Raw genomic sequence first — 24,612 nt, 5'->3', positions numbered from 1 at the left:
TAAGAGATTGGGATTGTTGTTATCCTTTTGTTTGAATAAAGGTTTGAAAGTATTTGAAGAACTGAAACTGTTCATGTCATGAAACTGTCATGAGGGTTTTGAGAGTTGAGTCCTATCAACTGATACTGGCTGTATTGTTTCAGTAACATGTCTTCTTTCATACCACTATACTTAAAAGGTCCAAAATGTACATTTAGGTGTTTATTTGATTAAACCTTGTCTGTCCACATCTGTATATTTCTCCTCTACAAAAATCTTTAATGGTCATTTTATTTTGTCTTAACATTAGTTGTTTTTTTCAATACTGAAAATGAACCGATGCATTTTAAAGACCTATACACAGTATTTTTTCATTCATAAAATCCAGATTAGAGAATCATGTGCAGTATTGGCCTATGCCTCTTCTGGCAAGGACACAATGAGTGAGAACAGGTTTATAGTCCTAGTTCAGAGATGCTGAGCTCATTACGACAAATAAACTACACGTCATTTTACCAAGCTCATGTTAGAAAATAAATTGAGTTTGTACTGTAAACAATGTCTGTATTCATAAAATACAAGTCTACATAGAATAAATCATATTGCCAATCAAACAATTCAACATATGAATTGTTTGTGTAGCATTGACATTACAACATGCAAATGAAAGAGTTTGCATACAATTAAGAATCATTATTTAAATTTTAAAACTATGTATTAGTTGTATGGATTATTTTTGAGCAGAATGCATGTAACAGTGGTGTTACGAGATATAAACCAAGTATTGCTGCAGTGCAGCAGTCACAATGATTCTACACGCAGCGTGGCACAAAGACATGCAGATATACACGAGCACAGTCACTGACTTTGGACTTTTCCTATGCAGTAACAAACAATGTTATCAAGCTAAAAATAATTTCTAAAACATTTGCTGGCTTATGTTTACTCTATGATGTCAAAGTCACCAATATGACCTCATCTATTCCAAGGCTTATGGAGATTTACGCATCAAATATTCAACTATTCATAAATAACTGATGAGGTCATTTTACTTTTTTTGTCTCATGATAATAAGGTTGAAGACATGGAACGGGATGCACTAGCTAGTGACACAGAGTTTAGAGGTAGAAACATGACAATGTATTTTTTAATGAATAAATAGGCTTGTAAATATTCAAACTTTCAAAACAGAATTTACAAATACAATACTGAACCAAGATCATAAGCACATACCTCATAAACATCATTATGAATGATTACATTTTGTGGCACCTGCCATGATGTCATGGTAAACTACTGAGGTGAGCCCACTCTGTAAAATGCATAATTAACCATTTAATAAGTGCTTTGTTAACCGCTAATAAATTAATAATAAAGTTGGTTTTACATTAAAAAAGCAGAAAATTGCATAGTAAAGGTTAAACAATGACATAATAGGTTAGTTAGTAAGATTCAATTAATGGGTTTGTAAGGAATTACAGTTTACGGAGCTGAAAGATTCCGTGTCCTCACAGAAAGCGAATGAACGAGAGACGGCAGTAGGTATCACGATGAGGTAATGTGTTTATGTTGTTGTAAATAATGACTATTTCAGATGAATAATGGTCATCTGATGATGGTGAAGGAAAGTAAACTTTGTTTTAGTACCGCTCATTCATGTAGGAGTAAACACTGCAGTCTAGTTCACTCCCGTGAAATTGTGTACACGTTGCCCTCCTCCCGCCCGTCTATCACTCTCCCTTTTAACTTTTCTTCATTGAATTTTCTTTTTTTCTTTGATGGTTCAGCCCCGTTATCAGACATTATGACGACAAATAACAGTCTCAAATATGGCTCCCGCTCCCCTTCCCTCACCTGGAGGGATAGGCTACTCAAATCGCGTTGCTGCGCTACACTGAAATCTGCGACCAATACGAAGATGTGACCATAGAGCCTGCATGCGCAAGCCAAAAAATGGACTGGGTGTGCGACCAGACCAAATGCAGTAATAAAAACTATATAAAAACGTCTTTCTTTGCACTGATGGTCTCGTTTGCTGATAAAGGTAATTTATGATTATCAGAGGAAACATGAGGCTGTTTTAAAGATATTTAAACGTTACTCATAGCCTTTAACAGCAAAATAGAAATGCTGTAAATCTTTCTTTGTCCAAACGGTTCTTGTTTTCACTAGTTTTGTGTAAAGGTTAATCACTAAGCATTGTGGTTATTATTCATTGATTCATTCAGGGCTCGACGACAATAACGCCTCGTTTCCACATACGTATATTCTCGTATGCGATCCAACCGGATCCGACCGAAAGTCCATTAATTCCTATGTGATTCTCCGTAATGTCCGTTTTGCCTCCAAAACTCCTCCCGTTTCTGTCCTGTTTCTGTCCGGTATCCGTATATACGTTCAAATAATTGAACTTTTTACGTGGATTATGGAGAGACCGTATGGAAGTTTTGCTAGGTTAGCTTACATGCGATGTCCTTCCACTCATGTTGATTGTCAAGTCAGTTAGATGACTAAAAAGTACTTGCTCATTTAGTTTGAACACGTCGTGAATCAGAGTGAATGTTATTCTGCTAAAATATTAAATACTTTAAATATACAGTACATGATACACTTTATACAGTCGGATCGTTTGTATCAGTTTGATATTAAATACAGTCATCATATGTCTGTTTGATATGAAATACAGTCAGATTTATTAGTTTAATGACACAAGTGAGAGTGCCTGCGATCGCTGCAGCATCGCCAGAGACACGAATGCCCAGATTTCCTTCCGGTAGACACTAGAAGCACCTTCCGTAAAACACGAGTGACATACGTATGTGGAAACGAGGCGTAAGGATTGCCCGACGTTCGGGGTAAGTAAAACGCCACTCAGTCGGGCCAGTAAGTTACCTTTCTAAGGGGGAAAAAAATCAGCTAAATTAAACATAAAAAAAATCCCAAAATTCTACACACTGCAGGTTTAACACAAACATCAGTTAGGAGAGGAACATCTTTACAGTCTGCATGTAGATCTCAATAAATGGATTAGAGGTGTCTGACTTCACATACCAGGAGGCAGTGGAAGCTTAAAAGTGGGCTACTGGAAAAGTGTTCAAAAGCCTGTCCATTTTGAGATTTTGAATAACATAAAATCAAAAAACTTCTAAAACAGATTGTTGTAGGCCTAAAAAAAAATCTTGCAGAAAAATGTTTAAAGAATTGCTGTTGTAAAAAGAATAAGGTAAAAAAAACATTGGTGTGACCATTGTTTTTTAAGAGCTGTTAAAGTTCTTTACATGTCTCATTCGCAGTTATTGTAGCCTATGTTCAGAAATTTTAAAATGACAAATGTTCCAACTTAAAAAATATTTGAAAAATGGACTTTGGGCAAGTAGAATTCAGACCCACTTGCCCGACCAGGCAAGTGAAAAAAAACCTTAGCGTTGAGCCCTGATTCACTATTTTTTATTTTATACCTGACCAACACATATGCTCAAGCTGCATACATCATTGTGAAAGTGGGGTCCTTGATTGTTAATTGTAGACATAGTAAAGCAGGGCCGGAGTGGGACTCATTTTCAGCCCAGGGGCCTCATTTATCAACAGTGCGTAGAAAAGGTTCTAAATTCACTCTTACGAATGAAATTTAGTATGTGCTTAAGTACAAAAAAATCGGTATTTATCAAACGTGTGCTGGCCTATCGTACGCACACCAGTAAGTCATCAATCTTGATAAATCCCACATGTTCTTAAGTACCATGCTCGTTCACGCTCAGACCATTTGCATTCAGAAACGCCTCCAATTAACCATATATGGTCACAACACATCCCTTTATCAACCATGTGAATGTGTTTTATCCCTCTCCGCTACAATGGCAAAGAGGGCAACGAAAAGAAACTTCTCCAACACATAAATGGAAACCCTTGTAAACGAGGTTGAATCAAAGCAAAACATATTTTGTTGGCTCACTTAGTGCAGGCATTAAAACAAAAGAAAGCTTGCTGCATGGGAAAATGTGATATTTTCGAGCAAGTTGTAAGGCAACGGCATTGTTTGGGGTCCGCGATCTGACAACTTTATGTGCAGTCATTCATAAACTCTTTCAATAAATACGAGATGAAGATAAGTTCCTAACAACATTAGAGTGAATGAAATGAAATTAAATGAGTGATTGGCGAGTCTGGCGAGTCACCGCGGCTCGTCCAGCTCACAGCTGAGTGCTGTCAGATGAGACGCACAGAGAGCATCGGAGGGATCCTCCGCTTCAAAATATGTAAACGTGCGACACATTTAATGAATAATCAATTAGAGCTTACCTAAAAATAAGTGAGCCATATAACTATTTATTGCATTTAGGATGTGGCGTTAGCTCATTTGGACGCTGTTTTGACCGTCTGTTTTCATTGATGTATTGGCGATTTTATATCTACTTCAGTTTCATTACTGAGTCGTGATCAGTGTTCTTAAAGAAACTTAGATTATAAAACAAGAGGTCCAAAACACAGATGATGATTAAACAAACAAATGTATGACTTTATATTACCCTAGAAATGCACGGGTGGATTTGACGCGTGGCGATTATAGATATAAAGAGAACGCTGGCGGTTCTAGTGTTGTGCTTACATTTACACACATTCATAAGTCTAAGTACATTTTGGTAAATTCCATACTTTGCGTGGCAATGTTCTTACGCCCTACTTACGCACAGATTTGTGCGTAAGTACGGTTGATAAATGAGGCCCCTGGAGTTTCATGCCTCAGACCGGCCCACTTTAGTTCACGACTGACAATATAAAAATTATGTATTTAAAACCTTAGTCTGCATAGCACACTGTTCTCTATAGCCTTGTTATTCAGTGTTTTTTTCAAAAAAAATATTTCCATAAGTGTTGCTTTACAATGTTGATTTATTATAACATTTAACATTCTTTACAACACAATGTTCCAAAAAAAATATTTTTTGCAAATAAGTGTTAGATATCTAAACATTGAAATTAAATTAAATAAAAATAGAAAATAATTAAGAAATAAAATGCAATGTATAGCACCTTTTCTGCAATATCTGAAATGCATTTTAAGTTCAAAGTTGTTCACAGGTCACAATCTATCATTTAACCTAGCCTAAAGGATTTCACTTCTATTTACAGTATACAGGTCTAATGATGGCATCATCAAATAAATAAATAAAATACAATGTATAGCACTTTCTATTGACACCATCATCTATTTTTCCATTTGCGTACATCAACAAAACAGCTGCTTCACAATTTAAATGGATTATTCACAATTATAAGAACATAACTTAAAGGGCCAACAGTATTCTTAAATCACATCAATGTCCTTTTCTGCAATATCTGAATGCATATTCAGTTAAAAGATTTTCACAGATCACAATAAATCATTTAACCTAGCCTAAATAAGGATTTCACTTCTATTTACAGTATATTCAGGTCTAATGATGGCATCATCAAATAAAGAAATAAAATGCAATGTTGACACCATCATCTATTTTTTCCATTTGTATACACCAAGAAAACAGCTGCTTCACAATTTACATGGATTATTCAAGTTTTGGAATTCTGTCCTCAACTATAAGAACAAATTAAAGGGCAAATCTCCAACTATTCTACTCTTTAACACGGCTTAACCTAAACCATCAACAAACGCCTGAGCAGTGCACTGGTCTCTGCAACTTTGTCAATAACAGTTTCATTATTCAAAGACATGAGAATTTCTTTCTCAGTGCACATGAGCATGAATGCCTCAAGGTTTTTTTGTGATAGAGTGCTCCTGAGTCTGTTTTTTAGGAACTTTAGTGTGGAGAAGCTTCTCTCACAGGCTACTTGATTGATTGACAGTGTTAACATCAACTTGTAGGCCAGTCCGATCATATGGTAGGTAGACGTAAGAAGATTGTACTGAGAGAGGATGAGGTGCACACAAATTACACAGTTTTTACAAGAGGAACACGTTTTGCTCTCAAGTTCAACCTGCTGTTCTGCTGAAGGATCTTCCTCACCTTGTGGCATTTCTCCAGCTGTCCTGACAGTGTAACCCTCCAGAGGGGACATCTTAAGTCTCTCCCACTGAGATGCAAGGTTGCATAGTTCACCACGTAATGTGCTAACTGTAGCTCTTTCATCAAACATTAGCAGACACTTGCTTATCTCTACCATTGCTGAGCTGGGAAGTCCATTTGCTATCACATGTGGAAAGTTTCTAGGGTCTAAACAGGCAAAGTCAGAGCTAAGTTTAGCATTTGCAGAAAACCTCCTTTGGATACTGTCTGTCACTGTGTCTACAATAACATTGTGAACTTTCACCTTGAAGTCAGTATCAGCTGAAGCTAGCTGCTCATCCTGAGCAAGCTCTCCTGGCATTGTTTTCTTTTTTCTGACCCTTTTCTCAGGGAGGGCAGTCTGAACTACCAGCTCACACTCTTCCTCCTCCTGCAACTTCTCGTTTGCCCAAATCACAAACTCATCCGCTGCACCCTTTACTCCTTCGAAGTCCCTAACACACTTCCTCAAACCCTCCTCTGTCCCCACAACAAGACGTTGAGCTGTGATGATATCCATTCCCTTGGTCTGTAAGTATTTTGAAAGTGGGGATGTTTGCTCAAAAATGCGAAGGAAAATTTGAGCAGTGAGCACCGTCTCATATTTCAGAAGCCCTTCAATGAATCCCTTTGCCTTGGCCCTCACAGTCGGCTTTTGTGTACAGTCACCTACAATGGTGTCTAATGTCATAACCACGTCAAAAAACAAGGCTTCCTGAGGATTCCCGAAGGACCCAAAGACTTTACTGAGTGCCTGATCCTTAGCCCACCACCTAGTTTGCCCTATAGGGCACAGTCGTCTGTGACGCTTGTCGTGACTTGTCTCTTCCCACTGTCGCATGCGTTTGTATGACTCCCTTAAGAAAACAGCAATATCATTGAGCAATGAAAAGAGGGATGCACTTTGTACAACACTGCCTGTGGTGTCTGCTAGTACAAGATTCAAAAGATGCGCATAACACCAAACATGAATCTGATTGGGCGACTGCTCGGAGAGAAGTGTGGAAAACCCCAGATACCGTCCCTGCATATTAGCTGCACCATCTGTTGAGTTGCCAACACATTTGCCAATGTCAAGATTCAGCTTCAGTAGCACTTGTTTCAGGAGCTCTACAAAACTTTTCCCTGTTGATGACTCAGTCCACCACAGCAATCAGCCTTTCATGAATAACATCTGTCACATATCTAAGTATGACGGAACACTGGTCTTTGGAGCTGATATCTTGCGTTGTATCTATTTGGACTGAAAACATGCCAGCCTGTCTCACTTCTTCGGCTATAGTCAGTTTTATCAGTTCGCTGATGGCATCCACAACTTTACTGAATGTGTCTTTTGACAGCAGGGTAACTAAAGCACCCCTGCCTCTTGAACCAGTTTCATGCTGCTTTTTGCTGTTTTCTATGCAAGTCTGTACATGCTGTTGGAGCCTAATGTCATATTTGCTCAAGAGTAAAATCAACTCCAACACATTACCATGATTAACAGCCACATGTTCTAAGCTGTAACCTGCCTCTTCTTTATCTCCCCTGGAGCTAAGGCCACATTTGCCTATAACTTTGATGACATCCACTATGCGCTCCATCACCTGACGTTTCTTTTTAACTTGCTCCACATGCAATGACATTTGGTTGCCAGTGAACAGGCTTTTCACATCAGCCTTCTGTAAATTGAGAAAATAAGCATCTGCACTATCTCTGTGTCTTACTTTTTTCATGTTCCTCTACCCTCTGGTGAATATACTTCCAGTCCCTCATGCCTCCCTTTATGAAAGGGCCGTCACTCACCGAATTTGCGTACGCCAAACAAACAGAACAGAACAGGGATTTAGATTTTTCGCAGTACGTCAGCCACTTGCGGTTTGTTCCATCTTTGGAATTGAAGACTTTTGGTATAGGAACATTTGGGGTTTGTTGAGGATGATATGTAACAAAAATGATGTATATCCTGTGTCTTAGGGCATGCAAAGAAATCAAAGCTCTCATCTTCATCTGTCTTGTTCTGCTGCTGAGTTGTCGACTCTTCCTGAGTGGACTCTGCTCTCCCTTCTGTAAGGCATTTTTGACATGCAAATCATTGGTTGGTCGCTGATTCGATCCCCGGCAACGGACAGGAGGGTGTTAGTTGTAAAACTAGTAGTGGCTGGTATTACGTCTACAGTGCCCACCATCTCTACCATTGTGTCCTTGAGCAAGGCACTTAAACCCAAAACTGCTCCAAGGGCGCTGTATTACAGCTGACCCTGCGCTCTGAAACCCTCTTAAGTGTGGTAACTTGAGAAAGACACATTTCAATGTAACCATTGACTAATAAAGTAACCTTACTTACATTTCACTGAAAATGTCAGGGAAAGTGAAAATATAGAAAAACAATAGGCGAAGCAGGTATTTGGACACCTCAAAGAATAATAATAGACAACTTTCTTATTGTTTCATTGTCAATTTATTCATACAAATGCTTAATTATAGATACAGGAGAAGGAAAAAAAAGCTTTAATTTTGACAGTTTCTCTTCAGATAAATGTGCTATTTTTAGGGCACCGGTATGTAAACTTTCATCTTATCCACTCACCCATGCCGCCCATCTCAAATCTGTACATATTCTCAAACTAAAACTAGAAAAGGAATCCAGCACTATTCAGAAATTCTCACCATTTGTCTCTTTATCTCACACAAACACACACACACACACACACACACACACACACACACACACACAGTTACAAGGAACCTTTGCTTGTTCAACATCTCACCTGTGCCTTCCACACTGACATCCACAAGACAACTCGTCCCTGGCTCTGCTTCTGACACTAAATAAAACATTTTAAAAGTTAATTCTCAGCAAAAATATCACCTTTTCACAAAGCTTTCTGAATAAGTCAGTCTCATCGATGTAGTGACAATTCATCTGGCATAATCTCAGGACATTGTTCATCACATCAAACTCAAAATAGTATGAAGACTATTAATTATCATAATATTCACTCAATGACAATCCCTTCCTGCCTACGGTCTGGCTCGTTATTGCCACATGATTTTAAATCATCGCCACATGAGAAATGTATGCTTGTTACTGTATTACAAAAAGCAGGCGGCGCTGCCACACACACACACACACACCGCTTCGGATGAGAGGGCACAGTGGTGCGTACTGCGCAGTGAGCCCCATTCATTCACTGAATTTATTTATTCATTCATTTACAGTGTTCACACGACAGATTATTAATTGAATGTAGTTTATGTTCACGGGGTGTTAGGTTGTCTATGAAAGAGTTTTTTTTTCTCTCAGAGAACTCACGAGTTAAATGCTAAAATGTTATAGAAGAAAGATATAGTTTTAGGGGGAGGGTGGGGGTCGCGGGGGCCGGCACGTTGGGATACTTTGATACCGTGGCTCCTTTTTTTCAGTGGCGTAATACGTGGTCGTATAATATCATGTAAAGATAAAATGCTGAAAATAAGAAGTAGGGGTACGGCGTTTACCCGCATCCAACCACCACTACACCCCTGCTGCTGTCAGCAGTTAACTGGCTACTGGTTGGCGGCACAACTTAATTTTTTTTTGCACAACTGCTAGCTATTGAACTGCTGCGACTAGCTTATCTTACCCGTGTCGTCGTCTTCAAGCGGCCTCGGCAACTGCGAGCTGGTCTGTCTGAAAAAGTTTAATTTACCACAATGTGCTGCATCTGTCTCTAGGGCTTTCCGTTTTTTAATTCTAGCCTTTTCGGCTCCGCCTTTGCGCTTTCTGTTCTCCATTTTTTGGAGCGTGTTGCCGCCCTGCGGTTGCCGCCATCAAGCCGGTCAAAGCGTAATTACGTCATCATCAGTACTCTGGGCCGGCCCATATATGGAGTGGACCTATAAAGAGGCTGGCCCTATGTCCATGGGCCGGCGGCCCTGTCAAACAGGCGACTGTACTCTGGGCTGCCATGACGAGAGAGGAACATATGGTGTGCTATTAAAAAAAAAAAAAAAAAAAAAAAAAAGGCTGCCATGACGTGACGTGAGAGGAAAATATGGTGTGCTAAAAAAAAAAAATTTGTGCAAATTGAAAGGCTGCGACTCAAAGCAATTAAAAAAAGGGTTGCATGGAATGGCGCTATGTAAGTGAACTTCAACTTAATGGTAATGTTAGGGTAGATTTGATTTGATTTCAAACTTATTTCAAATGTATGATGGTGACATCATTATTAAATTGTAATGATATAGGTGAATCATAATAACACTTGAGACCAGCTGATCTAAAACAAAGGACACACCTGCCACCAGGAGCTGAGATGTTTGGGAGTCTGAACCGTTCGTGTTTGCAGCCGTGCACTTATAAAGGCCACTGTCAGACTCTCTGGGCTGAAGGATGTGGAGCCCCTGCCATCCATCCCAGGAAACCCTGCAGAAACACACAGAGGGGAACATGTTTTTTTAGGGGGCCAAGCCCGAGCAGGACCTGGGACAAAACGCGGTTCCCAAGCGCTACAACAAAGTAAAACACGTTTGGGGTCATAACTCCCACACCGAACATCCCACAGTAAGTAAGTAAGTAAGTAAGTAAGTAAGTAAGTAAGTAAGTAAGTAAGTAAGTAAGTAAGTAAGTAAGTAAGTAAGTAAGTAAGTAAGTAAGTAAGTAAGTAAGTAAGGAAAATGTATTTATGAAGTAAGTAAAATGTATTTATAAAAGCACATTTATGACAGTTTGCACTGTCCAAAGTGCTGTACATAGTGCATTCAGTAGGTAAACAATGAAGGTAAAATAACAATGACAAAAATAAAAGACATAAAGCCCATACATCCACATATAAACAAAGATAGTAGTGCAGAGGTAAGATAGTTAATGGGGAGGAAAAACCAGGGTGTACAGATGGGTTTTGAGCCTTGATTTAAAGGCAGAAATGGAGGGGGAATCATATTTGTCAGGTGGCAGTTGGTTCCACAAGCATGGAGCAACTAGTGCAAAGTACATTTCTGAGAGTTGTGCCAGTGGCATGGCTGTGTACGCTGGTCACCAAAAAGAAAGTGATCGTCTACAGTAGCTCAGAAGGGACTGATATCTCCATTCCTTAACGACACCACTGACACCACTGACAAGAGTTCAGATGGCCAGAAAGATGATGATGGTGACTTTGTCATTGTGAGCTTTGCAGGGAAAACCACCTAGATCTGCTAGGCCTTGTTTAAGAAAATTTACCTTCAATCTTTGTAAAACCTTTACTTTATTTACTTTATTTACTTTAAATACACCTTAAATAAGTAATTTTCTTATGGATTTGTCCTGCATTACAGTTAACAGTTTATTCCAGATCCAAAGTTTTTATTGCCAGGGATGCACAACATCCTGAAATATATGTACATATTTGAGTTGGAGACATAACTGTCAAGGCCTCACTTTAAAACCACTTTGAGTAAAAAGTGGCACATCTCACCCCACTTTCCCCTATATTCCCGTATACTGTAAATATGGCTATTGGGGGTATAGTTACACTTTAAATTGTAAGTCTGGATCGCTATAGACCTTGGCACTACGCAGTGAGAGCACTCGCCCGGACATGCCTGCTGCATTCGATTGTACGTGGAAAATCGGGAACTTCAGACACTGCAGCACACGCAGAAATACCTTTTCATCCATTTTGAAAATGTGCGACCTAGGACCATGTCTTATACAAATCATAGACTGTATATGAAACATAAAAACAAAAAGAAAAAACTCACATTTGTACTATAATGCACACAGGTCTGACACCAGTACTACTGAGTCTGAAGCTCCCATGTCCTGAATAAAATAGCACACCGCTGCAGCGCGGTTAATACAGCAAAGCCCCTCTGATAGTATAACTGAGCAAAGCGGCAAATACAGGCGCTTTCATCAGTGGGACATTATGACCAATCACGATTGTTCATTGTCACTTACTATTTGATAGATAAGAACTTAATAGACAATACAATAGATGGCAATGTTATGGAGTATAACATCAATGAGACACTTTATTGACGGTTGTTCAGTATGTTACCTTCGAGTGTACTGTAGCAGGGCTCCGTCTTTGGTCCAGGTGATGGTGGGTGGAGGGAAGCCCTCTGCATGACAGCGTATGGTGAGTGATCGCGTGGCATTGGTGAGCAGAGCACTGTGTCCTATGCTGATGTTGATGTGTTTGTGTAAAGCCAGTGGTAGGGTCTGCTGCTGTCTGAAAATCACTGGACTTTTCTCCTCAGCTGACTCTGACCACGGCAGTCTGTCTGTGGGACAAATCACATACACAGCATGAGGAATACAAGTGTCATCCCTACAATAGAAACTAAGTTATCATGCACGGTCTAAGGTCCTCAGCTAGGACTGTACTGAATGTGGAACTGGAGACGTCAGAGGTTTTACTGTTGAGGAGCCCACCTGTAGGATGCCCTGCCTGACCAATGCAGATTTGAAAAATCAGTATCTCAAGTAAATCGCTCCTCTAAAAAAAGCATTTAAAACATATTATAAAAATGTTTTATTGAATTTTTATAATTCTGTCTGCTATTGGATATTATTTTGGCATTTTTAATTGGTGGGGAATGTTACACATGAGTCGCATGGTAGACCTGTTGCATAATATCCAGTTAACTGCCCGATTGCTCAGCTCAAAGTGGTCGTTATTGTTCATGGGAGAACCCAACTCTCAACAGGTATGTATGTAATATATTATCTATGTTTGTATGTTTGAATAGATCAAATATTTAAAGATGAAGTAAGCGATTTATTTATGTTCATATAAGTGTGAAATCGCTCTTTATTCGTACAGTGATCACTTATATACTGTGCACGTTTCATAAAGCCGATCTCTCAGTCACTCACTCTGCATGTAATCGGCAAATAAACTTTTCGGGGATCCCGAAAGTGGTATCCAATCAGAAGAGATAACGCTACAAACCGGCACCCGTCTCACGTGCAGATTAACAGATGGGTTAATTTGTATGCGCCTACGCCTATGAGCAGGTAAAAATCCTTCCCAATGTCTGTTTTGATGGTTTTTATCATGTTTTATCACACTTATGGATCTGAGATGATGCTACATAACTCGCTGCTTGAAGACCGCAGTGCATTAATGTGGTGACGTGGGGATGAGGGAGGGGACTGCTGCAGGAAGTTAGCTAAACTGACTGTTCCGCTTACTGAACCTTTAAGTAAATCACTCCTTTAAAAAAAGCATTTAAAACATATTATAAAAATGTTTTATTGAATTTTCATAATTCTGTCTGCTTGTGGATATTATTTTGGTATTTTTAATTGGTGGGGAATGTTACACATGAGTCGCATGGTAGACTTGTTGCATAATATCCAGTAAACTGCCCGATTGCTCAGCTCAAAGTGGTCGTTATTGTTCATGGGAGAACCCAACTCAACAGGTATGTACAGTGCTGCTTGTGTTGTATGTGAACCCCTTGAGAATTTTGGAATTTTATTCAGTTTAACCACACACGCATATGCATACACACATGTATATTAAATATTTGATCTATTCATACATACAAACATAGATAATATATTACATACATATAGTGCTGCTTGAAAGTATGTGAACCCCATGAGCCTTTTTGAATTTTATTTATTTCAACCATTATTAATTCATTTTTATCAATACCAGTATTTTTTATATGAAATAACAGATGTTTGTTTATCAATTCAACATTTTTCTTTTCTGGAAATCAATTGTTAAAACAGATAAAACAAATGATTTGCCAACTTTTGTATGTGCAAAAGTTTGTGAACCCTGAGCTGCATTGCTTAAAGCTCCCATATTATACACTTTTCGGTTCTATTATACACCATATTATATGGTCTTAGTGGTCCCTAATACGTTTTTCTTTAATTGTTTGCTGAAAAAAACTTTCAGATAATGTATTGTACTATGCTGATGTTCAGCTAATCTCACAATGGCCTATTTTAAAAAAAAAGAGCTGCAGCTCCCCTCGTAAATATACAATCTTTGAGCTCCCCCCGCCCCCTGTCCGGAAGCGAAGCCAGATACGCCTCGCCCTCTGTCTGTCAGGGCCGTGGACCAATAAGAAATAGGGGTGTGGGCTGCACAGTGGAAGCTTCTGGCTTTCCAGTTTTTGAGGTCAGAAACGAGGAGAATTCTGACTGGAGTATATTGGGGGGGAGGGGTGGGGGTTTCAGAAAGGGGGAGAGTGAGAAAAGGAGAGATTGTTATTTTTTTAAATATTTTGGCAGTCTCTAGGCACACCGTGGACCCATGGATACCCATAGAGGGGAGCAAATGTAAAAAGTGGCTCAGATTACCCCGTTCTCCCCTACTCCACCAGACAAGGTTTTGTCAAATCAACACCTAAATTCACATTTTTTGATTTTATTTAGTATGAAATAACACATGGAAGCAGAATCTCAAAAATAGTTTTTGCCTGCTGTGTCTCACCTTTAAACAGCTTTAAAGTTTAAAAACAACAACCCCCTCACAGCATTGCCAGCCTGGGTTATAATCACCTTTAGCCTCTGTAGTCCTGGTCCAGAGCTCTGAGGCAGACGTACGGCTCAGCAGTGAGGAGATGAGTTGTGAGGCCTCCTCCTGCTGGATCTCCCCTCTGTCTGCCCGCAGGGTGATACTAATCAACCTCTGCTCTACCCAGGGCTGTAGAGAGGCCTCCTGGACACCAGGGGGCAGCAGAGACACACTCACACCAGGCCAGCTCTGCTCCAGACCTGAGGAGTGGCTATGGCAACAAGGCAGCATCTCTTTCCAGCTGGGACTCACACTGACAACAGACCAGGGTAGGAAATGAGTGGGGGGAGGGGGGTTCCTGGCAAAAAAATGCCCCCGAAAAGTTCAGAAATTGCCCTGGGAATACATTTGAGGTGGGGGCTTTTATAGCCCCAATAAAATAGAGTTTTTTTTTTTGTGATTTTAACAGTTGGCAATATATACGGTATATATGCATGTGCAAAGCCAGAGTTGAAAATATACAGCTAGGTACACATAACTCGATCGATACTCATCCTCCATTATATCATTTAAACTTGTATTGGAGTGCGGTTTTCATTACATTTCATTCTTGGTGGTATTAAAAAAGTCTTCAAAAGAGTCTTCCATTTCATTTGGAGAACCCTGATAGTGGAAACAAGGTATTTCACATTTGATACATTTGCACTGAAAATGATCCAGAATTCCCCCAAAAAATATATCACATGGCAGGGGCAATAAAAGCCACTGGTAAAAAAAAAAAAAAAAAAAGGATCGCTTACCCTTCAGCAGACGGTCTGCCAGTTTCCCTGCTCCCACTTTGGATCAGCTGGAGGGTGAAGATGTCTGAGGCGGGTCCAGCCACACACTTGTACACCCCGATATCCTCGTCCCGCACAAACTGGATCTTCAGAGAGCCTGATTTGGTGACGTCCAAGCGCTTGGAGCTGGGCAGGGGGCGTCCGTCTTTGAGCCAGTGAATGTAGGCCTTGGGTAACCTTCTGATGGGGCATTTGACCAGCAAGGAGGTGTTGGCTAGCAGGTAGGCATGGCCGCCCACAGTCAGGTGGAGGCGTTTCTCCTTGCGGGTCTGGATGTAGATGCGGTGTAGACCCTGGAGCAGTGGACAGTGGTTGGCTTTGGCCTTTGTCGGACGTCTCTCTGCCTGTTTGAAGTGGTCCTTCATCCCAACCTTCTGGATGTTTTTGGATCTCATCTCTTTCTTGAGCTCTGTGTAAAGAAAGGGATTTATTGTTAAATTCCAGTTTATGCATACGTATGTCATTATCATTGTCTACGTTTACATGCACAGCAACACTCTGATATTAACCCGGTTAAGCTCATATTCAGAACAAGACATGGCCATGTAAACACAAGTTTCTGCTCACAGAATAAGCTCATGTTAAAGGAATACTTCAATCATACGGAACTGGCGTTCTATCATTATAAAATCGCTATTAATATAAAATGAATGAGGTTTATCTTTCCTCAGCCTTCCCTTGGCCCAGCTGTCCTATTAATCCTAACCATACATTTTATTACGTGTGATGTCACACATGGTAAAAACATCTTCTCCTAACTTTTCATAGATTTAGGATCTAGTTTTAGCGCTAAAATGCTTTGTGAATTACACTCATCTTAAAAAGTTAGGAGTCCTAAAATTAGGAGTGAAACGCCCCTTGTCTACCCCTGTTTTGACATATGGCTCATATAGTTCTCCAGCACTTTATATAGGGAGAACATTTGTTATGAGATTTCAGGGAAAGCAGAGAAATGTAAACCGATATGGCAGCCTTTCCTTGACTATATAACAGTACTGAAGGGACGTGACACCTCGTTTACTTTTTATTTTCTGCCTACAGTTTTTTTCGATCGCTAAACCACAGTGGGCACAACTGTAGCTCAATGTGCAAAACTCTAACTACAGTCTGCACTAACAGTCACTGGAGCTGAACAGTTCACTTCACCTGCAAAACAGGTTCAGTGCAGCAAACACTATGAACCAGCCTCATTGAGATAACACACTGTGACTCAGAACATGCTCAGAGTACAAACACTAGCATCAAACCCCAATACACAAATTACAAACTTTTAATCTTTACGGTTTGAATAATTTTAGTTATTTCACACAAATTACGTAATATTTTCTTTGATGAAAGGGTAAAATTCTTTCACATGAAATTGTTTATTTTATAACATACCAGTTTTTTTAGGAAAACAAAAATAAATGAAAATCAGAAGTTTGCTTCAATAGATACACATTTTGTATATTTTATTGAAAACATTTCCAAATGTAGTATTTATATGTGTAAATATTCTATAATTGTAGTACAGAAATCAATTCCTGTAATGTTGTCATTTACTGTAAGGATGCAACACTAAGCTGTTTGTTTGCTGGAAAATTCGTATTACAGATTTTTGCAGATTGGGTTGCACTCTCAACCCTGCCTCTCTCAATGAGAGACCATGATTCACAACAGGGTTTTCAGTGTAGCCCTTACTGTATTTCATCAGACATTACAGCTCTATGTCTTGTAGGTCTTCCTCCACACATCCACACTCTCACTGCCACTCTTCTCCCTCCAACAACCTGTCTTCCTTGGTCCATTTCCAAAAAAATATATATTTTTGAACTTTCCGTTTATACTCTATATATGTTCACTAACAAGTCTAAAACAAGATACAATCATATGAAAAAGTTTGGGAACCCCTCTCAGGGCTCTCTCTACATTAAAAAACATTATCCATAGTTCAGCGCGCAGCGGTTAAGTTACTGTTCAACAAAAGGAGCATTAAGGCTACGGCTTCACAGTAAAAGCATTTCACTGGCTAAACATTAACAGCATTTCACTGGACAAACGTGAGTCGACTTTTATTTTGAAGTACGCTTAACAGGAAAGTAGCCGCTCACAAAGCCCCTTCACTATAAGCATGTCTTCTGTTTTCACGAGTTCAATGCGGTGAAATAAGAGGACAGAAAGCTTGTCATTTACATTACTTGTAACCCCAAGCTTACACCAACCGCTTTATGATAATGAATTAATGGCATTACTTTTCGGTTACAGTAAGGTTTTATGCATCAAATTGTACCAGAAGAGCTATCTACTAGGCTGTGTCACCACTGACTATTGGCTTGGCATGGCTGCTACACTGCTACTACAGCGATTTCGTCCCGTTTCCTCTGAAAACATGTATACGAGTGAAGATGTCAGATAAATTGTGTCTGAACGGGGTTTTTTTTTTTAAAACCAAAAACGGGAAAACTGTCACGTTTTCACCGTGTAAAGTGCCCCTTAGCCTTTTAGGCTAATCTTTAGCTAATATCATCACATGGTTTTTATATGTTGGTAGTTCATCAACACGTATGATAGAAGTTTTTCTACGTGAATACATTTGCTTTGGCACAACAGTTGATTAAGTTGACAGCAAGAAAATTTACTTTTACATGCAAAATACCTATTTTGGTGAAAAAAACATGCTTACGACAGCACCATGAGGTCCTCTCTTTCAGGGCCATGGGGAAATGAGAGGGGCTCGAAAACATATATCTCACATGACCACAAATGTTTTCCGTTGCCTAGATACAGGGGGTGGCTCACACCCGATGCCTCAGATTCCCCCGTTCTCCCCTATGTTATAAAATAAACAATTTCATGTGAAAGAATTTCACCCTTTCATCAAAGAAAATATTATGTAATTTGTGTGAAATAACTAAAATTATTCAAACTGTAAAGATTGAAAGTTTGTAATTTATGTATTGGGGTTTGATGCTAGTGTTTGTTCTCTGAGCATATTCTGAGTGACAGTGTGTGTTATCTCAGTGAGGACAATTCATAGTGTTTGCTGCACTGAGCCTATTTTGCAGGTGAAGTGAACTGTTCAGCTCCAGTGACTGTTGGTAGTGCAGACTGTAGTTAGAGTTTTGCACATTGAGCTACAGTTGTGCCCACTGTGGGTTAGCAATCGAAAAAAACTGTAACATCATATTAAGCTAATGTAAGTTATCATACAAAAAAATGTTTACATAGTTAATAGCCTAATAATTGAATCAGATCATATAGCCTATTTCTGCCTTGTCTGTGGAAATAAAGATAGCTGGACAAGAGTTATTTTGCTTCGTTCCTCTCACTGCATTTATATTACAGAGAAATATGTCCCATAAAAGAAAAAGAGCACCAAGCCCAAACCAGAGGACCCTGCATAATATTTTATTTTAAATTAGTATTTTTATGGAAAATTCTTTGTCTTTCTTCAATAGCTTCTAATTCATCCGACCCAGTGTCTCCAAATTATTTGTTCACACAAAATTCCTCATATTTAGCCTCTTAATTTTCCTCTCAAAGTGCACCAGATTCATGCATTTCACTTTAAAAAGGTAAAAAAAAATCTTCCGGGGGGGGCGGGGGGGGCATACCCCCGGACCCCTCTAGGAGGGTCTGGTTCTCCGCTGGCTACTATTTTCACCCCGCTGGACATTGGAGGCACTTGTGAAAAAACACTGGGTGTGTGAAGGACATTTAACAATAGTCAATAATTTGGGCAAGTCTGTCTGCCTATCTTTCTCACTCCGATGCACACTCAGTCACTACTATCGATGCTTAAAGGAAGCAGGATTAAAACACTGGATAAAGATGTTCAAATGCATTTAAAAAAAAGCAAAACACAAAATATGTTTAAAATGTGTAAAATAGAAACAGAGTTGTTTAAAATGTGTAAAATAATTAAAATATCTTTGAAAACACACAGGGATTTAGAAAAAAAAATGGGGGGGGGGCTCATCTGAAATTTGTCCTCTGAGGGGCGGGGCTCACTCTCTCACCCTTTGAAAACCCCTGGTTTGAACAATGTCATTGGAAGTCCTTAGAAACCTGTAAACTAGAGTATGCCATGTTAGTTTTTTTGTTTTATTTTGTCTTTTTTTTGGTTTCTTTTTTCAGCTTTTTTGTTTATGTGTGTTTGTTCTTTATGTAAATCCACAAATTAAGTAGTTAAAAAAAACAAGTACAAGTCTTTAGTTTATTGTAATCAATCTGGAACTGATGAAAGGGGGTAATATAATATATTACCTTTTGTTTCCTTTTTTTAAAGGGTGGTGCCCCATATAGAATTTAATGTTAACTTCCGTTATTCCTAATATGTTCTCATAGCTGGAAGTGAGTGTAACACTTTACTTCCTATTATATCACACTGAATGAACACAAAGCCTGTGTTCCATTAGAAATAAAAGAATAGGAGCCTGAGTGTGCATCATGGTGGAAAGCTCCATGTGGTGTACACAGAGGCATACTTTATAATCCACCACTCACACACTCATTGTAGCCGTGTTACCAAAAAAACTGGTAATGTAAAACTTACATTTAATCTTGCTGGCCTCTATACAATCTATGCACTTTTTTTGTACACAGAAACAAGCACATTGATATGCTATTTACACATGACGATTGCGTTTGAATATATAACTTGACTGTCCAGTCTTTGCTGTATATATATTTTCTGCAAATATGGACATTCAGTACATACATAGATATGTATGTGTGTGAGTTTAAGGATGTGTTCTTACTGGGACAGGCCAGCATGCCGCAGGTCCGTACGAGTGTTGGGGAGGGTAACCCTGAGCACTGCTCCATGCCTAGCTTCACCTGCTGACCCATGGCTGTCAGCTGCTGACACAGTGGCTCCCTACGCTGGATTCCCAGACCACAGGATACTGAGCACTACAGAGGGAAATGAAATACAATAGAATACAACCATTTCATATCAATATTTCTTGTTGGATGGTGCAAGACAGCATGGGCTTTCTAGCTCTCCCTTCACTCAATTATCAGCATTTTAAAGACAGTCTGCTATTGTCTCGTGCAGCATATTGGGTCAAATTTTCTTAACATCCCTGAGGAATGTGTGTGGATTTACTTTTAGCTCGTTTCCACTGAATAGTACAGTTCGGTTCAGTATGCTACAGTTTGATACTGGACGGTAATATTATTTGTGTGTCCACAACCGCCCGCTCCTTCAAACCTTTCTGCCCCAAGCAGCCCGCTCCCACAAGGTTCTGACCCAAAACCTGTCCGCTAATGGTGGTTGATCGGCTTCTGTACTGATGCACATCACATACCTTAGGTCGCAATGCCGTGAGACACAACAGAGGCGCGAGCCCCAGACAGCTGCAGAGATTCAAATGAAAGTGTATGACTTTATACTTTTTGAAAATGGATAGAGAGTATATTTATTGTATACTATGAATGGGGTATTCTTAACACACTTAATTTACAATTGAACGTGTACTTTTAATAAAAACACAACCGCAAAATATATAATTAGTGTAGTGTCCAGTGTGTAGCGCCAGCCTTTTGGACAGCTTTATACCCCAACAAACTGGTGACAAAAATAGTTAGGGCATGGTTTGCTTATTTTGGTACCCTTCCCCACTTTTGACAGTAAAAACGCAAATATTTGCGTGTCGTACCATACCGAACTGTACCGCTCAGTGGAAACAAGGCTTTTGTCCTCGCAAGGAAACTCACATTCCACTGCAATTCCATGCAAAAATGACAGATTTAGCAATAAAGTAGGGGTGTAACGATACACATATTTGTACCGTACCGTGACGGTACAGGCACGTATTTGGTGTTACAGAGGTGGACCGCGGTCCGTTCGTGGCGTACATAGCGTTAATATATGGCGAATGTACAGGCTTGTTTTGCGTGTGGAACTTAAAACTTGTCGTTAGAGTTCCCCCCGGACCATTTAGCCTCCGGCTCGCTCGCACGTGTGCTGTAGCAGCCAGCGATTTAGAGTCTGTTATCTCCATGGTGAGCACAGCATGAGGGTGCAGTGTTGCTAACTTAGCAACTTTTGAGACCCCTCTGGCGGCTTGTTTTCAAAAAAGTGACTAGCGACAAATCTAGCTACTTTTTCTGGTGTTATTGGTGACTTTTGGAGACTGTCGCTAAAGCATGTATCGCTCTTTACTTCTAAACGGGCTGCTGCCTCCGAGGCACCTCCCCCGCATGGACATATGCTCCCCAGTCCCAGAGCACTGACAGGCGGACAGGTCCTCGCGCAGCAGCCCCTCCCAGCTGCGGTCAGGGCAGGAGATACACACCTCTCCGCTCAAGTGTTCCGTTTGCATCCCCACTAGCAGTTGTAGTAGGCTACCCCTCTTTTCTTTTACAGTCTATCAGTAGTGCAAATAAAGATGTTATACAGTGCTATCGAACAGAGAGCGAACTGCATGGCGAAAGTCAACAGGAAACCGGAGCTTGCAGGCACCCCCTGTTATTCAAATCCCGTTTTAGGGATAACTTCGGATTCCAGTAGAATTATGAAAACAGTGATAAACGTGTGGAACAATGTCGGCACACAGGTTATTGTTTCACCGCGATCGCCTATGTAGGAGGCAAGCATGGACATATAATTGCCAATCACCTTAGCAACTTTTTTAATAACAAAGTGGAGAAACTTAGGAATGAAATGTGCCAAACAAACAACATGCAATCACAAACCTTGATTAGAGATCAAATTATGAGAGGTAAAAAATGCACATTTGAATTTACTAAAGTCAATGTTAGCTACGTGGAAAAGTTGCTTTTAAATTGTAAAGACAAACCATCTGGTGTGGATAACATGGATGTGAGACTTTTGAAACTGGTAGCAAACTTGATTGCCACTCCAGTTTGTCATATGTTGAATCTAAGTTTTGAAAAATGTGTTTTCCCACAAGCATGGAAAATTGCAAAGATTGTTCCACTACCAAAGAATGCCACTGTACCATTCAGTGGCCCTAATAGTCGACCAATTAGTTTGCTGCCTGCTATGAGTAAGATCATGGAAAAAATTGCCTTTGAACAAATACAATGCTATTTTTCAGCTAATGATTTAAATACAGACTTTCAACATGCTTATAGAGGCGGGCATTCCACTAGCACAGCCCTTATTCAAATGACTGATGATTGGCATAGAGAAATCAATAACAAGAATTTAGTAGGTGCTGTACTGTTAGATTTCAGTGCAGCTTTTGATATAATTGATCACAATCTGCTATTGCAAAAACTTAAAGGATATGGTTTCAATTCAACTGCAATACTCTGGCTAGGAAATTACTTAGCTAATAGGAAACAGACAGTGTACTTCAACGGACATTTCTCTGAGTTCAAATCATTAAACTGTGGAATTCCACAAGGAAGTTGCCTGGGACCACTGCTATTTTCTGTATTGACAAATGAACTACCTTTAACTGTAACAAATGCAAAAATAGCGATGTATGCTGATGATTCAACAATATATGTGTCAGAGTCCACAATTGAAATGCTTAATAATGTCTTGAACAATGAATTGCAGTTAGTATTGGACTGGGTAACACATAACAAACTAGTTCTTAATGTTTCTAAAACAAAAAGCCTTGTATTTGGGACAAAACATCTGTTATCAAATGATCCCAAGTTGAATTTGTACATTAAGGGTATGGCAGTTGAACAAGTTCAAAAGACCAAACTTCTTGGCATAATTGTAGACAGTAAATTATCCTGGGCTCAACACATTGGTAAGGTGGTAGTTAAAATGGGCAGAGGTCTCTCAGTTATACGGAGATGTTCACATTTTTTACCAAAGAATATAATGGGAAATGTCATTACAACAATTGTCTTAGCTCATCTGGACTATTGCTCAGAGGTTTGGTCAGGAGCTGCCATGTCACATATAAAAAAATTGCAAATTGCTCAGCATAAGGCTGCACGCTGTTTATTAAGGTGTTCCTATAGGAGTAATGTGAAAATAATGCACAACTTTCTATCCTGGTTAAGTGTTAAGAATAGATTTACTGCCTCTTTGCTTAATTTTACGAGGAAAATTTCAGTGACTAAATTGCCGAGGGTATTGTATAAATGTTTAAGTTTCAGTTCTGATAAACACAATTATAACACCAGGCATGCGATGGAAGGAAGATTCACACTACCTAAGGTGAAAACAAACAGAGCGAGGAGTACAGTATTATATAGAGCCATGAGTAAATGGAACACCATGCCTGGACATATTATTCAAGAAAATTGCAAAAATCGATTCAAACTATTACTTAAAAAACATCTACTAGTCGAGCAGCTCTCTGCAGTGGCTAATATCTAACCAATGATGCCACTCCCATCAGTATAATCATCATTAATTGTTTCTGTTTATATATGTTTTTGTCTGGTCTGACCATCAATTATACCTGTCATGTTTATATACGTTTATCTCTATGTTTCTGTGAATAATTTAGGTCCTGTGTTTTGTTAATTTTGTATTATTTTTATTTTATTTAATTTTGACTGTTGTAGAGTTATTCTTATTACTTTTGTTACCATTTCCGTTATCACTGTTTTGTCATGGTGATCATTATTTAATGTAATTATGCACTGCAGTGTATAGATGCACAGGTGTTGTGTGGACTCCAGGAAGAATAGCTTTGGCTATGGCCTCAGCTAATGGAGATCCCAATAAAATACAAATACAAATACAAATAAAGGGAGCAAACACGTTGAACATGCATACGCATTTGAAAAGGCATCATCCAGGTCTTACTATCACCGTTACTGTGAAGAAACATCGAGCTGTGCAAACACAGACAGTATTTTCTTTTTTATACTGAAAGTACATAAGCTGTCATTTAATTAATGCTGCAGTTGCACTTTTATTTGATAACTGCTATATTTATAAGAGCACTTCAGAGCTTAAGAGAGCTGCAGTAATATATAATTGTTTTAAAGTCAAAAATACCCTTAAAGATGACATACCCTTTTTTTACATACCAGCTTACAGAGCCTGCTGAGCATTAACACTGGCTTTTTTTTCACTGCAATTTTAGTTTATGCTGCACATTCAGTAGTATTTAATTATTTATTTATTTATTTATTGGAGAATTGCAGCAGTATTCTTTTAACATTTGTTATGCATTTTATTTGTATGTTAGCTAGTTACTGACAGCTAAAGCTGTTTATTCTCCCTTAACTATGAACCGTACTGTACCGTACCGTGACTTCAAAACCGAGGTACGTACCGAACCGTGACTTTAGTGTACCGTTACACCCCTACAACAAAGGAAATGCCATATGAACACTTCATCTGACCCACAAATTAGAAATGTATCTGTGGCAATACTGCAAACAGTGGCTTTCATT

At 39.3% G+C, this 24,612-nt stretch overlaps 1 protein-coding gene across 1 annotated transcript in view; it reads right to left on the bottom strand.

Annotated features, from left to right (window-relative positions):
* adamtsl3 (ADAMTS-like 3) overlaps positions 1–24,612 on the bottom strand; it is a gene marked incomplete at both ends in the record, with an annotated part of 231,862 nt that overhangs the window by 13,428 nt on the left and 193,822 nt on the right. Inside the window, 5 exons of the mRNA XM_080045594.1 lie at positions 10,280–10,407; positions 12,023–12,248; positions 14,491–14,759; positions 15,259–15,694; positions 20,025–20,178. Coding sequence (XP_079901720.1) covers positions 10,280–10,407; positions 12,023–12,248; positions 14,491–14,759; positions 15,259–15,694; positions 20,025–20,178 — 1,213 coding nt within the window. The remainder of the gene's footprint in view (positions 1–10,279; positions 10,408–12,022; positions 12,249–14,490; positions 14,760–15,258; positions 15,695–20,024; positions 20,179–24,612) is intronic.

The sequence above is a fragment of the Ammodytes marinus genome (genome assembly GCF_949987685.1).
Source record: "Ammodytes marinus genome assembly, chromosome: 1".
NCBI lineage: Eukaryota > Metazoa > Chordata > Actinopteri > Uranoscopiformes > Ammodytidae > Ammodytes > Ammodytes marinus.
Note: the sequence above shows the minus strand (reverse complement) of the source record. Positions and strands in the feature narration are given on the sequence as shown.